Genomic DNA, 15,304 nt, shown 5'->3' on the forward strand with positions numbered 1-15,304 from the left:
GGAGTCAATCACACACACCCTCTGCCCCATCATACCCAACATTCCTGCAGGAGCACAGAAGTGGCACTTACTGAAAGCAGTCCCGTTCTCCTGCCACAGTCTTCAAGTACTGCTTAAGGGAGCCACAAAACTCCCCCAGATGCTTCTGGGAAACTGTCATCTCAGTTCGTACCAAAAGAAGATACTAGAGTGAGAGGGAGAGAAAGAAAACCAAAGTGAAGTGAATCTTCACGTAGTTGAACCTTGACTTTGACTGATATACTTTGCTTTGGAGAGCTGGTACAGTAGTGAATAAGAGACTAACAGTGCAATCCTAGCTATGCTTACACAGGAGTAAGTCTCACTGAATTCAGTGGTGTTTTTTCCAGGTAAGTGGGGTTAGGATTGCAGCCTTGGCCACAATTACAAATCAGGAAGACTTTGGTTCATATCTCCCCCCTTGCTCTGAGCTCACTAGAAAGTTTTAAGGAACCGGCTGTCTGTCTTGACTTCTCTTTATCTAGTTGTAAGCCTGACAACAACTCTGTAATGTTTGATTGCCTGAAAGTCCTATACAAATGCTGCACACCAGCATCCATTTGGTACATAGGGTTGTATTCCAAGTAGAACAGACCCATTTGAATAAATGGTTCTACATTAGTCATATCCATTCATTTCAATGGGTTCACTCTGGGTCTAGCTAGCAGTGGATACAACCCACAGTGCTCACTTCCTGCTACGGGAAGTGTTCTGTCTCTGTTGCAGCTATCTCTGTCTCCATAGGCAGCTAGCAGGACCCCAGGTAATAGGGTTGGGGCTCTCCTCTTCTACACTGCATGCCTGGGACATGGAAAATAATCAAAGCTGACAAATGAGTCCATCTCATGCAGCTATGTGCTGAGTAGTGTCACTGTGACTACATCCTGCAATACAAATGAGTTGCGGGTAAGAAAGTAAGAAGGCAGTGATTTCTATTCTGACCTAGATTTATCACAATTAGCAATGCTTCCATGCCACTGCAGTTCAGTTTCTGTGAAATACATCTCACTATCTGTTATTTAACATAAGATACATAATCGTTTACATAACCTACATTCGCTTTAATGTAAAGGATATGTGAAAACATCATTAATTATGTGTTGTTTGCAGGCTTAAAACACAACAGTGATGTAAACAAATACTGATTGTATTTGCTCAACTGATTTCTTTTCCTGAAAACAACGTGCAAACTGCAGGGATTTCTGCTTCTTTTTCTATTTTTGTTGGAATTCCTCAACATCCCTATTTGTCGGTTAACATATTTGCCACCACTCAACCTCCGAGTCCACCCTGTCACTCCTTCTGCCCCCTCCCTCTGGAAGAAAGAGCCATCCACTGTCAAGAAGTCTTGACATACTGGGTACCTATCTTGCAAGAAAACCGGTGACATAAATATGAAAGGAGGGAGAGAATATACGGAGAGAGAAGATAGATAAATTCTGGGTTCTCATTGTCTCATGTAATTTTATTATGCAGATTTGCTTTAAAATTGCTGACTTTATATTTTAATGCATTTTGTCACTTGTTTGTTTTATTGATATTTTATATTGTTTTATGTAAAATGCTTTTATCTTTCTTTCTCCTCAAGTTATACTCTGTTCTTGTTCAGTTTACCCAGTAAAGTATTATCACTTTCTTTAATCTCTGGATTCCATCTGTGTTACTCAATAACAACTACCTAAGAGAGAATGACTGGTCCAAGCAAGCTTCATACCAGTGTGGGGAATTTGAACCCTGGTGGCTCAGGTAATGGTCATGAATACCATACTAGCTCTGAAATTCCAAATGTTCAAAAACTATGCAATATAGGAAAGGGGATACCTTCCTCCCCCATTGACAACAACTGCCTCCAAACATCAAGCAGTGATGAAGTGAAGCAAATGAGAAATCATTCTTCAATACTATCTTGTATTAGAGAGCTATACCCCACCCCTATTTCCAAGATGAAGGTAGATGGATTTTGAATCTTCCCTTACGAAGTCAAAATACACCCCCACTCTGCCATGAGATACGATACGAAGGCACTCTTGTCAAATGCAGGCAAGCTATTTTCAGGCCCTATTTTCATACTCGAGTTGCTTTTTTAATCACAAGTGGCTGGATTTGATTAGAAAAGCAATCGCCCCGGTTAACCTTGATCACAGCTGGAACCAAACAGCAAAGCTTGACAATGAATGCAGCTTGAAACCACGTTGCTTGCTAATATGGAGGAAATGTGGGGCCCTTGATAGGGCTCGCAGGGTGAAGGAGAGGCAAATGTGGCCCAAGACGTTTTGCTGTCTGAGGCAAAAAACAAAATGGTGCCCATTCCACATACAAAAGCGAAACAGATTGGCAGCTGACTCTTGCAATACGACACACAGATCTGACCACATGGCTGCCTGTCCACTACCTGCCACAGGTGGCTGCCTTGTTCTACCTTATGGTGGGACTGGGGAAATAGAAGACAATAAAAGGAGCCCTGTTTTCTTTTTGCCCTCCCTCCTCCTTCCCGCACACTGCAAATTCCTCACCAAGGAGAAGCTTGGAACTGAGCTACATATCAGCTCAGGTTTAGAAAAGTCAAATGCTTTAATTTAGGGAAGAAAAAAACAAATCCCTAAATTTCTATTCCCTTTTCCCTTGTTTATTTCTTAGGATTGTTGTTACGTTAATCTTGAAAATTAATAAAAATCATAATTAAAAAAGCATAAGTCAGACAAATTAATGGCGGGTAAGCCTATCAACAGCTTCTAGCCACAGTGGCTATGTTCCAGCTCTGCAGTCAGAGGCAGTATGCCTTTGAATACCAGGTGCTGGGAATTTGTAGAGTTGGAAGGGACCCCTGGGGTCATCCAGTCCAACCCCCCTGCAGTGCAGGAATCCAGATGGACAGAGTGCTGTTGTGCTCAGGTCCTGCTTGCAGGTTGTCCAGGGGACCCAGTCAGCCACTGCAAGAACAGGATGCTGGACTACATGGGCCACTGGCCGGATCCAGCAGGGCCCTTCTTACGTTCTTAATTTGATCAAGTGCCAGAAAACTAGAGCAGAGTTAAATCTCTTGCTGAGTGATGCCTAGCATGATTATGAATCTGCTTCTAGCCCATACACATGCAGATTTTGTTCTAGAGGTGTTCAACTATTAAGATGTCTGCTTGTATGCAGGGGTGATAGGTGTCCAAACTATCTATACTTTGCGGGAGAAATTTCTGCACATACAGGAAATTTAGATTTGCACATGTAAAGTGGGTTAAAGGGCTCAGTTGCTCTAGTGCACCAAATCCACTTTTGCAAGTAGTAGGCATTTTGCAATTTGGAATGCGATGGTGGAATGGATTCAAAGCGTAGGAAGAACAAATAGCTAATAGGCAGACATATAAACACCCTGTAAGCAAATCAGGATGAATGCCTCATGTCATGTAACTGTCCTGAAAACAGAATGAATGCTCAATGAAGACTGGACATAATCTAACCACTGCATAAGATTTGTGCAAGCAAATCAGGATGCTTGATTAATAGATTGTCTGGAGGGAATCAGGGACAGGGACTTGCTTAAATCTTTGGCACAAGACTTTCAACGGCAGCACATTCTCCAGGCAACAGCTCAGTTCACACAACAACAAAAACAGGATCTCAGAGCTAATCTTTTCAAACACATCTGGGACCTGTCACAAGGAATCAGTGGGGAGTCCCTGGCAGGTAGAGGTTGCATTTTCAAGGCATTTTATGCATTCAGTGTGCAATCAAGGCTTAGCCAAGTGTGACAAACGTGTCTCTTATTTGTACTGCTCTGCTCTGCAGAGTCAACCAGTCCTGAGCTATAAAGCATTTCCCTTCAGCAGCTTGGAGGAGAGTCAAAGAAAAACAGGAATGCATCTTGTGTGCAGTCTGCAAATAAAGCAAGAATGAATTTTTTTTCTCAAGTTGAAAATCTGCCTGATTAATACCACCCATTAATAATGTGGCAGATCCACTCCTGCTAACTGCCGCCAATTAAAGATAGTGCACTCACCTCACGGTACACCAATTACACAAATTTCTACAATTTACCACAGATTATCTTGCAGGGGACTTATGTGAGGGAAAACTTAATGTTTTAGAGTCTCTGGCAGGAGCTGGTCAAACAAACATGAAAAGCTTTATTAAACAAAAAAAAAAATTATGAAATGAAGTGGGTAAGAAAATGTGTCCTTTCAGGTAGAAGTTAACTTATTTACTTTAACTAACTATAAGATGCCTCAGGCTTAAACAAAGTTTTACAGGCACAACTCTTCTTAAACTTCATTTAGTAAAAATCAGTTGGTACACATCAGGTAAATATTCACGTTTCCAGAATAGATGGTAAAATGCCTAACTTAGTTTCTGTCACTTAGATATTACAGTTAAATACTTTCAACACCATACCTCTTCCTTCACAGCTTAATACTTTGGTTCATGAGCAAAGGGCACTTCTTCTCAGTTACTCTCTTAACCATCCCACACCTGAGGTCTTCGAAATGGTAAAACAGACCCAGGGAATCACTGCACCCCTGGTTACTGGGTTGGGAGCCTTCAGTACCTAGAAGAACTCTCCCCTCCTGGCTATACTGAGACCCAGGTAGCCTGTATCCCCACAAGACCTCTTTCTCCCAGTTCAGTCACATCCCTCCCAGAACACTCCTGTCTCCAGACACTCAACCCGGTCTCCCTATCCAAGCTGTGAGGCCCTGTGCTCTTGCTATGGATAGTCCCCTCAGTGTGGATGTTTAACTTAACTCCGAACCACTTCTCCCTGTCTCCCAACCTGAAACCTGTCTATCTCAAATCAAATCCTATTCCTCTTCTCAAACCCAGCCCTATCTAACTCTCTCCCTTCAGAAACTGCTCCTTTTATTCTTCCCCCTCCCCAAAGTGCTGTTCCTCCCCCTCTGTGGCTAGCAGACTCTATAGCAAATCAGTGAGAGGCTCCAGCACTCTGGTGGAATTTCAGGGGGACGGCATCACCAGACTCTGGTCTGGCTCTGCTGTCCGTCGCAGCATCTTTTTTCTTAAGTTGAAATAATGATTCTGCAGTCTTTACCATTTTATAAAATTCAGCTGGGTTTTGCTTATAGCAGAGGCCAGCTGCCAAAGCCCTAGATCTGAGCCAGCCACCTCTCTATAGTTTGTGAGGTTTCAAAAGGCATTTCCTGCAGGCTTCAAAACACATATTTGCCACTGGGCTACAATATTTAGCTGACTCATCCATTTGGCAATTTCACCTGCATATGTTTGCCGGCTGGGCTGGCCATTGTCATAAAAGGATGTTTTGGCTTGATCCAGCGGGGCTTATCTTTTTATGATTAAAAATATTTAGATCAACTAATAGCGTGTTCACAATTACAATAACAGAATCACAGACTTTTAGAGCTGGCAACGGCAGAGTCAAACCAGAACACAGTATTATGAACTGGCCTTAATGTTTATTTATTTACCAGGCTACTGCTAGATGCAGAGGAGAAATGTGATTCATTTCTCATATTACAGGCAAATCTACCTCACTGGCACTTTCTGCAATAATATGTGAGCTGAGAGACAGCCACCCTGGGAAATTCACCCTCCTCTGAATTTTGCAATACAGTTCTCCAGCCAAGTAATGTGTACAAAAAAAATGCAGGTATCAAGGTAAAGTGTGCATGGGGAAAAAAACATATAGTGGTGGAAATATGCTTTGCAATAATGGGTATGTATGCTAGGGGAAATTGCACATAAAAATGTGTAGTGAGATCATATGACATTTGCACTGGCTGCCAATTTGTTAGCAGGTCAAGTTAAAGGTTTTGCTATTAGTCTATAAAGCCCCTAACAGGGTGAGACCAGTTTACTTTGAATATCACCTTCCCCCATCTGTGTCTACTCAACCACTTTGATATGCAGAACTGGCACTTTTACAAGTGTCACTCAATATTCGTTCTGTATGGGAAAGAATCAATTTTTCAGTGTGGCAGCACCTATCCTGTGGAACTCCCTGCCCATTGACATTGGGCCTTTGCTGTCCTGTGTCTGCTAGAAACATTTTTGTTTAGAGAAGATGACATGTTTTTTAACATGCAATTTTATTTTTAATGTGCGTTTTTAACTGCTCATTTCATCTGTTTTTAGTTTTTTAGGTGAACTTTTTCTTTAACTATTGATTTTTATCAACAATTTTATTTATGTTAACAGCTTAAAGGGTTTTACAATTAAGTGGTGTACAAATTCTGTTAAAGTAAACAAGTCTCTCCTCCAGTTTTAAGAAAGTTGGGACCTGCTTCCTTTCTCGAGGGGTTGCAAAAACAGCGAATGGACCATATGGCTGAGATGGCGTTTCATGTTGATATAAGAGGGGACAGCATGTGTTGGACAACCTAGGATTCTACAGGAGAGGAAAGCTCATTAGGCCTTCCTCCTGGCTTGCATAAAGAAGAAATGACCTTTCGAGTCATATTTGCAGCAGATGGAGGTCTAAGATGAAGGGGTGGGGGCAAACGCCCCTCCCCATTCTGGTGATTTGCATATGTAAATGTATTTTATTTCCTGAAGAGAGACAGGATCTTTTTTGAGTACTCACTGTGCAAGCTGTGTTTTCACTGTCAGACAGTCGCTGATGCAGGTCAAACCAAAGAGTCTGTAGTGGGGAAAACAATTTTTAGAAAGGTTAGAAGCTGCAGTAGTGAAAACCCCCACCAGAAACAACAAAAATCAGCAAAAGCCCCCATTAGCAGTTGTGTGGCATAGGAGTTCACATGGAACAGAGCTTATTTCATATACACACTAGCTAACCAGAATTCACCAAAAGACATTGCAGCTAAGGATTGTTCTGTATGACACCCATTGCAAGAGCCAGTGTGGTAGAGATCGGCTAATCTATCTATTTTGTTTTTCTAGGTGCCTCATCTTTTCTCTATTAGATTCAGTTCTCCACATTTCTGCAGCAATTTGATTTTTTTTAAAAAAACACAAAACAAAAATCCCTATGACAATTGGTCACTAAATTGTGCTAATTTTGCCTAATAAACACATTTTTTGTATGCAGTTTTGACTAAAATACAAACTTTCTGTATTTCTCTAATATAATGCATGTACATTATAGTTATTTTAAGCAATATATGCCTTTTCAGAATACTTCCACCCAATTATGTGCATTTTCATACACAAGGTTTGCTTGAAAACTGCACCACAAAATTCAGAGAACTGAGCTCTGAAGGATAAGTGTGTTTCAGATCACAAGTCAATTTGAAAAGTGTGAATTATGTAGTTTCTCATTAAAAGGCAAACAAAGTCAAATTTCTCCCCCAAGCCCTAGGTAGAACAGATCATATTTCATACACAAGTATCTAATCAGAATTCACCAAGACATTGCACCTGAAGTTTATTTATTTGATACCTATTGCAGCAATCAGTGTCATCTAGGACCGAGGCTCTGTACTTTTTCTCCATTTGCCACGCAGTCTGAAATGGCACAGATCACTCTGTCAGTGTAGGACTTTATCACTTCATTTTGCTGTATTTATAGGCTAAGCCTCAGCTGAGACGCAGAGACAGAAAGTTCTGCTTCCTCTTTAATCTGTGTGATTCACACACACATGCAAATTTCACCACTTGCTACAATTAGCGAACATTTCACTCTGATTTGATTCAACGTGTGTATACCGCTTTTCCAAAAACAAAGTTGAGCTCAAAGCAAGAACAAAGCATTAGAAAATAACATCTGCATCAATTAACAATATGTTCATCAAAATACACAGGAACATATCAAACAAAAACTAAACCAGGCACCTGTGGCCTTCCAGAAGTTGTTGGACTCCGATTCCCATCAGCCCCAGCCAGCATGGCCAGTGGGCAGGGGCAATGGGAGTGTAGCCTAGCAACATCTAGAGGGTCACAGATACCCCAGTCTAGCAATAAACAATTTCACAAGTAAAAGAATCTTAGGGCACAATTAAATTGACTAAACAAGGAGTGTGGTGGAGTCTCCTTCTTTGGAGGTCTTTAAGCAGAGGCTTGACAACCATATGTCAGGAGTGCTCTGATGGTGTTTCCTGCTTGGCAGGGGGTTGGACTCGATGGCCCTTGTGGTCTCTTCCAACTCTATGATTCTATGATTCTAAACTCCAGAAGTTCCACCCAGTCTTTTGATGCTTGACAAGGCAAGCCTGCTGGAACAGGCCAGTGGCCCAGCCAGACCACCATACTGCTCCAACCAGATGCTTGAGGGAAACCTGCAAGCTGGACATGAGCTCAACAACAGCACTCTGCCCACCTGTGATTCCTAGCAACTGGTACTCATAGGCATAAAGCCCCTGACACTGGAGACAGAACATAGCCATTGTGCCAGTAGCCGCTGACAGCATAATTGTCCACAAATTTGTCTAACCCTCTTTTAAAACCATCAAACTGAGGAATGAGTACCATAGTTTAAGGATGTCCATCTGGCTGGGTTTCCCCAGTCACTCTGGGCAGCTGCCAACGGAACATTAAAAACGCGATAAAACATCAAACATGAAAAACTTCCCTAAACAGGGCTGCCTTCAGATGTCTTCTAAAAGTCAGATACTTGTTTATTTCCTTGACATCCAATGGGAGGGCATTCCACAGGGTGGGTGCCACTACCGAGAAGGCCCTCTGCCTGGTTCCCTGTAACCTCACTTTTTGCAGGGAGAGAACCGATAGAAGGCTCTCAGAACGGGACCTCAGCTTCCAGGCAAAACGATGGGAGTGGATCCAGTGTTATGGCAGAGGCAGAAAAACTTCCCTATCCATATTCTCCAGCCCTATGTATAATTCTATAAACGTCTATTGTGTTGTTGCTTCTTACTTGCCTTTTCTGTAAAGTGATATGTCCCATATACTACCACCTCTTCTCTCAAAGGAGTTGCTTCATCTCCTTGGTTGCCCTTTTCTGGACCTTTTCCAACTTTACAATATCCGTTTGGGGGCGAGGCAACCAAAACTATACCACAATGCTTAAAAAAAACCCCACCCCATATTCCTGTTTTTGAAAAACAACAACCCAAAAATCCCTGCTTTCTCTCACACACATGGACCCCCAATGTGCCATGCTACTGCATAACCTGAGTCCATTTCTTAATTAGTGGCTCCTGTAAAGGTTTGTATTTCTCCTGTGGTGTTGATATACATTAAACGCCTGAGATAGATTAAATGCCTTTGCTGTGTGATGTGCATCAGAGGAAGGGAAATTCTCCCTCCTCCCCATGAATTGTTAATGTGGGAAGGAAGAAGGCTGGCATGTTTTCCGATCCAAATTCCCTAAGCTATAGGAAATGCTGCAGGAAGGGTTAGCCACGGACAGGGCCAGTCTCCCCGTGAGCAGGGAGGCCTGCGGATGAGTGGCTAGGGATTGGGGCTGGGGGAGCATGGGAATTCAATTTTATTTGGATTTTAATGTGAGCCATACTTTCTGATACAACATTTCAACTGAAATGCTGTAATCCTCTGAAATTTACATTTCTCCAGATTCTGCACTGTAGCTCAGTTCTGTCAGCTCTGACAGCCAGCAGCTCTCTGGGGTTTCAGGCTGACTATTGCTATGCCTGTTGAACAATGTGAACAATTCAAGGAGATCTAAGAATATGTGTCACCAAGTATTGTCTATCTTCACGCAAGGATCATGTATGCAAAAAAATAAAAGAAAAGGAAGCCAGGAAAGATGGAGAAGCAAATGGCTAATGTTAACAATTAGACTGGATAGTGGGAGACAGAAGGAACTGTGATTGATTACATGATACTGTAAAATAAGTTAAGGAAGAATTAAATTTTACTATTTTTCATTGATTTGCTCTATATGCAACATGAAGATTTTTGTCCTTAACTTTTTCTACAATGTAGTTAGATAATTGTTTTGTATTGCTTATTAATTAAATTTATAAACATTTTTTGCATTTTTCTTTTTTTAAAAAAACCTCTATACAGGACTAGGTGGAGAACCATATTTGTCCCTTCTATCACCTCTTCTGAACTGGTAGCTGCAGTTCCACCCTGTCACCACTCACAATGGTGGCACTAAAGTGCAGTCACAAAGAGACAAGGTTCTTCTTGCTCTGCCAAGCCCCAGGGTCCTCCAACTTCAGCCCTTAGTTGGTAACTTCTGGCACCTTACAGGAGCAGAACAGTCAGCAAGTGTCTAGGGCTGAAGCGCCCTTAAATCCCTTGTGTGGCTATGCTGGGGTGGCTTTCTGGATAACCAGCTAGGCCAGGGATCTCCAAACCCCACTAAGTGCAAGTATTGCCTGCTTGTTACAGAGACTCCTTTGGAAGAGTCATATACTAGAGACCTCACAGTTATTCTTTTGTGTTGTCATAACAACCCAGGGAGAGGGGCACCTCTATAAAATAATGATCATCTTGGCCACGTTTTTAGAAGCTGGTTGTCAAGGTAACAGTGTGTGTGTGTGTGTGTGTGTGTGTGTGAATACCAGTCCATATTTGTGAGCTTTAGAATGTGTGTACATTTCTATGAATTATTTTTGGAACAAAATCCACGTCCTTTGCTCCTGTTGGCAGCAAGCAAATCCAGGTACCAGCATTAGAATTCATAAGGAAGACTTAGAACAGCAGGGAAGACCTCTAAGCCTGCTGCCTTCATTACACCCAAAAGTTCACGCCCACCTGCCCTACACAGGATGTGATGCATGATATCAGGGGTGCGGCAGGAGGGGATGGGGCTCAGCAGAAAAGATGCTTGCAGGCACTGCAAATCAGCTGCTCTGTGGTGTCTATAAAGTCCCTTTCAAAGTGCAGGGCAAGACAGTGCTTTGACCTGGGCTTCTGGAGACATCGTCAAAAACCCTAATTAAGAGCACAATTTTGCACAGTGCTTTCATCCAACAACCAACTGATGGGGTAAGGTGGAGATGAAACTCAGCCAAAAGTCAGCTTGCAGGCACTGCTGGTCAATGGCACCTGCAATGCACTGTTCACAAAACCCAACCATCAGCTGAACATCAGGCCTTGCAAAGCCCGTGTGCACAATGCTTTGTTAGACCTGGCGATCCCTGCACTTTGTAGGCTATGCCTATGATTGTCTATGATTGTGACGTGGGGTGACTGGACCTGTCAAACTTTGCCTGCAGGGGTGGGGGACATATCTAGCTGGCCCACCAGTCATATCCAGCTCCACAGCTCTGAATTTGAAGGACTTCATAGAATCATATAATTGTAGATTTAGAAGTGACCCTGAGGGTCATCTAGTCCAACCCTCTGCAATGCAGGAATCTTGACATGTTGTCCCCCATCCAGTTTGAAACTGTACCAGACCCTGCTTAGTTTTGCAAATGTGCTAGCAGTTTTATTGCTGCACCATCCATAAAACATGGCTTCAAGACATGGCCCAAGTGAATGCAACTATTAAAATACTGAGGGCTGCAAATAATATACTATGGATTCTAAGTTAAGTTATGGTGCAGTCCTAACCCCACTTACTTGAGAGTAAGCCCCACTGCATTGGATAGGATAGCAGTAGCATGCCAAGGTTCATCACTGGGCAACTCCCATGGTGGGAGTGGGGGAGGTTGGGTGCTTCCCAACTCTAAGCAGAATACCATTCCACCAGGAAGGGCTGAGTAGAAGAAGAAATTGATCCTCACTCTACTGCCATGCCAACCCTGCTTACCTGCTGTTTAGCCAATGAAGCTGTAGCCTGATTTCACCCAACACTGGTGTCTGATTTTAGTTATTTCCACTGCACTTGTGAGCCACAAGCATGCACCTGCCTAGGCAAATGTTCCCATGTCTACCTCATCATCCCTGCCTCCCCCCCCCCATCTTCACATTACAGCATGGAAGGATTTCCCCAGTTATGATCCCCAATTGCTTTTCCAGTTCACTCTGCCTAGTGTTTCACCCATTTTAAATCCTGGTTTAAGAAGTGGAACCTGCAAGAAAATATTGAAGCATGGAGGGTTCCCCTTCAGGATATTCCACCCCCTCCCTCCCACTCAAGTTCCTATCCCTCCCCCTGCTCCCCTGGACATTTCAAAGTACACAATCACCAGGGAGAAATTCGGGAGAAGTGAATTTTGGGAGCATCTCTACCTCATCATGACCATTTGCATTTTATGCATCACTTGCAACATGAAATGCCTCAAAGGTACTTAAAACTGTAAAAGCATACAGAACACAGAATCCAGAATACAAAACGTAAAAGCTAACATCAAAAAGGTGATTGACAAAAAATGCTCATTCTTGTCCCACCCCGCAAAAAGATGAAAACCATTGATTATATTATTTAATAAAATGCTCATCCTGCAATACAAATAGGACGAATCTTACTCTACTAAAACATTATATAACCAAATGTCAGCAGCACACTGTCCTTTTTATTCTGAGCAGAATATAGGACCTTCATGGTATTCTTCAGCTTTCCATGATCTTCTGCGCTCTTCTCTCTCTCTCTTATTTTCACAGCTTTTAGTTCTAGTTTGCTGTTTTGTATCACATTTGGGTCTTCCTGTTCACCTCTCACTTTAAGAATTTAAGGGTGATATGCTTCTATTGCATTATGCATTATTTACTCTGAGGTTTCCTCTATGCTCCATTTCCATTCCATGAGTTCCTACTCAGTACTTAGCTTGTCAACAAGCAAGGCGGTCAAGTGTCCTATTTTTCAGAGATGGTTTGCTAGAGGAGCTTTCTCTTTGAAAGTCAGTCTGCCCCAAATCTGCTTTAAAGAAAAATAACTCTAAGGAAATGGGGGGAACTGTTCTCCATCAACAGTTAGTCACTGGGCAGCAGACTGAGCATGGGCACAATTCATCCCACTATGGTGAGATAAACTGAATTTATAAATCTTACAGTGACCACGGGTACAACAGAGGTGCAGGTGCAGGGCAGAGTTACTGGAAAGGAAAGCAAGCAAGACAACTGTGTGCTTACTCTTCATCCAGTCCATCTTCCAACCTTTATTACCTGGGGACCAAACCTAAAGTCCTGTCAGGTTTTTGGGTGCTATTGCTGACCTGGCTTGTGTCACTAAAACCTGGTTGGGGAAAGTAGGAGGGACATGACTCTCCCAAATGTGTCCTCCAGGTTGTGTGGTTCAACACCAGCTGAGATTTGAGGTTAGAGAGACAGAGACAGCTTTGATCTTTAGGGTCCAAACCTCCTCATCAGCTGTTGGCTTAGTTAACATCTACCTGTACCTGGTGTTGGGAACCAGATGGATTCTGTTGGCACACCCCACTGTCTAGTAGCCACCCTGCCAGAGCTCTTGGAGATGATATCAGGTACAGTGTTGAATCACAAGGCTGGTGTACTTCAATGTCAGAGTGGTATTGTTACGAGTGTCTAATAAAACTGATGGAACCACAATGTTGTTTTCGTCATGATGACACTGTCAAAACAGATTTTTTAAAACACAAGGTCCTCCTTACCTTGTTTTCCAGCCTCCCAATCAACTCTGCTAACCTGTTGATCTGAGCTTCCAAGCCTTCCTCCTTGGTGTCTGAAGAGGCTGCAGAAAGAAAGGTAGTTATGGGGCAAGAAAAGGACATCGGGCAAGAGATTGCAGACATTCTGGACCAGGCTGCAAAAGAAAAAAGTAGCATTTGCCAGGAGGGACAACAACACAAAAAGGTTTCACAGCATTTGGCAGTCTTCCTTAGCTGAATAGCTGACCTCGTATATCTCCCTTGGCATACACAAAATTGCCTTATACCAAGGTCAGATCATTGTACCATCTAACACAGTGCTGTCTGTGCCAGGGAGAGGGGCTGTGGCCTTCCAGAGTGACACCAGCTCTCATCAGTCCCACCCCACCAGCCAGCATGGCCAGTGGGGTCAGGGATGATGGGAACTATAGCTCAATGGCACCTGGGGACTGCAGGTTCCCCATATCAGGTCCTGCCACAGGGCTCCAGGCTCTTCTCCTAAAACAGAACTTGTTTGACAGGTGGGCAGGAGTGTCCAAGGAATAATCAGGAACACATTCTAGGGCCCCTCTGCAGTCTTCCTTCACAGCTGCAGCTTGAATTCAGATTGTGGTTGCAAAGAATACCCCTAAACATTTTTTATAGAAAAAAAGCACTGCTTCGCTCCCATTGATTAACTTCCATTGATGGTCATGAAACCCACCAACCTACTCAAGGCTGGCTTCCCAGCATCTGTAGCAACACTTACCAGTCTGGAAGCTTTTCCTGCGTTCTTTGGTTACAATTCTGTTGTTGGGGGGATAATTAGGCACAGGGTTGTCGTACCAGGTGTCCATGACACCGTGGCCAGATTTACTGTGGAACTGTCTGCAATTGGAGGAAAGAAACTGATTAACACAAAAGAACACATTTCCCCCCTTTTAGATAATAAATAGCTTTTCATGTTGTGAACCGCTCTGAGATCTATGGGTATAGGGCAGTATACAAATTTTAATGGTGATGATGTAATGAAATGCAGCACTAGCACAGCAAATGGGCCACCAATTCTTTCCATTTCTCATTTTTACCCCCATTTTAAATTGAGTTCTCCACATTTCCACATCAGTTTGCAAATTTATTTTTAAAACTCATGAAAATTCACAAACATTTGAGTGCAAGTTTCTCTTAACAGACACATTTTGTAAACAACTTTACCTAATATATACATTTTTTTACAAAGCATTTCCCATGACATAATACATACCTGTATGTTATTTCAGCCAATGCACAATACACCTCACCATTGAGATAAGATTGCACCCCCATTTATGGAATGCCATCCTCTCTTCCAGACTTTGTCATCTTATTCCTTAATTTATTTACTGCATCAATATACCACCTTTCCCTCCAAGGAGCTCAAAGTAGTGTATGTGTTTCACATTTTATCCTCACAACAACCCTTCGAGGTGGGTTAGGCTAAGAGAAAGTGACTGGCTCAAAGTCTCCCTGTGAGTTTCATGGCTGACTGGGGATTCAAACCCTGCTCTCCCAGGTTGTAACCGAACGCTCTAACCGTTATGCCACACTGGCTGTTGACTGTTTTGGGCCAGGTTAAGACTGATTTGCTCAGGCCATTTAAGTTTTGCAAGTTGATTAGTGTTTCATTTACTCTGCTATTTTTAGTTACTTTATTTATTTGATGGTGCATTTTACAGTATATGGTTAGTTTAGGTTTAGGGATGGCTTTTTTGTGCTTTATACTTTCCCATGTCATTTGTTTTCAGAGAGGATGGGTTGTAAATATCTGGGCTGCATCAATAGGAGTATAGCATCTAGATCAAGGGAAGTAATAGTGCAAGGGAAGTAATAGTGCCACTGTATTCTGCTCTGGTCAGACCACACCTGGAGTACTGTGTCCAGTTCTGGGCACCACAATTCAAGAA

At 42.6% G+C, this 15,304-nt stretch overlaps 1 protein-coding gene across 1 annotated transcript in view; it reads right to left on the reverse strand.

Annotated features, from left to right (window-relative positions):
- Positions 1-15,304, reverse strand: part of NECAB2 (N-terminal EF-hand calcium binding protein 2) — a 146,471-nt gene that overhangs the window by 5,388 nt on the left and 125,779 nt on the right. Inside the window, exons 7-10 of the mRNA XM_082232370.1 lie at positions 14,131-14,249; positions 13,386-13,465; positions 6,566-6,622; positions 72-184 (exon numbers count right to left, since the gene is read on the reverse strand). Of these exons, the coding sequence (XP_082088496.1) occupies positions 72-184; positions 6,566-6,622; positions 13,386-13,465; positions 14,131-14,249 (369 nt within the window). The remainder of the gene's footprint in view (positions 1-71; positions 185-6,565; positions 6,623-13,385; positions 13,466-14,130; positions 14,250-15,304) is intronic.

Source organism: Podarcis vaucheri, assembly GCF_965113315.1.
Source record: "Podarcis vaucheri genome assembly, chromosome: 7".
Classification (NCBI taxonomy): domain Eukaryota; kingdom Metazoa; phylum Chordata; class Lepidosauria; order Squamata; family Lacertidae; genus Podarcis; species Podarcis vaucheri.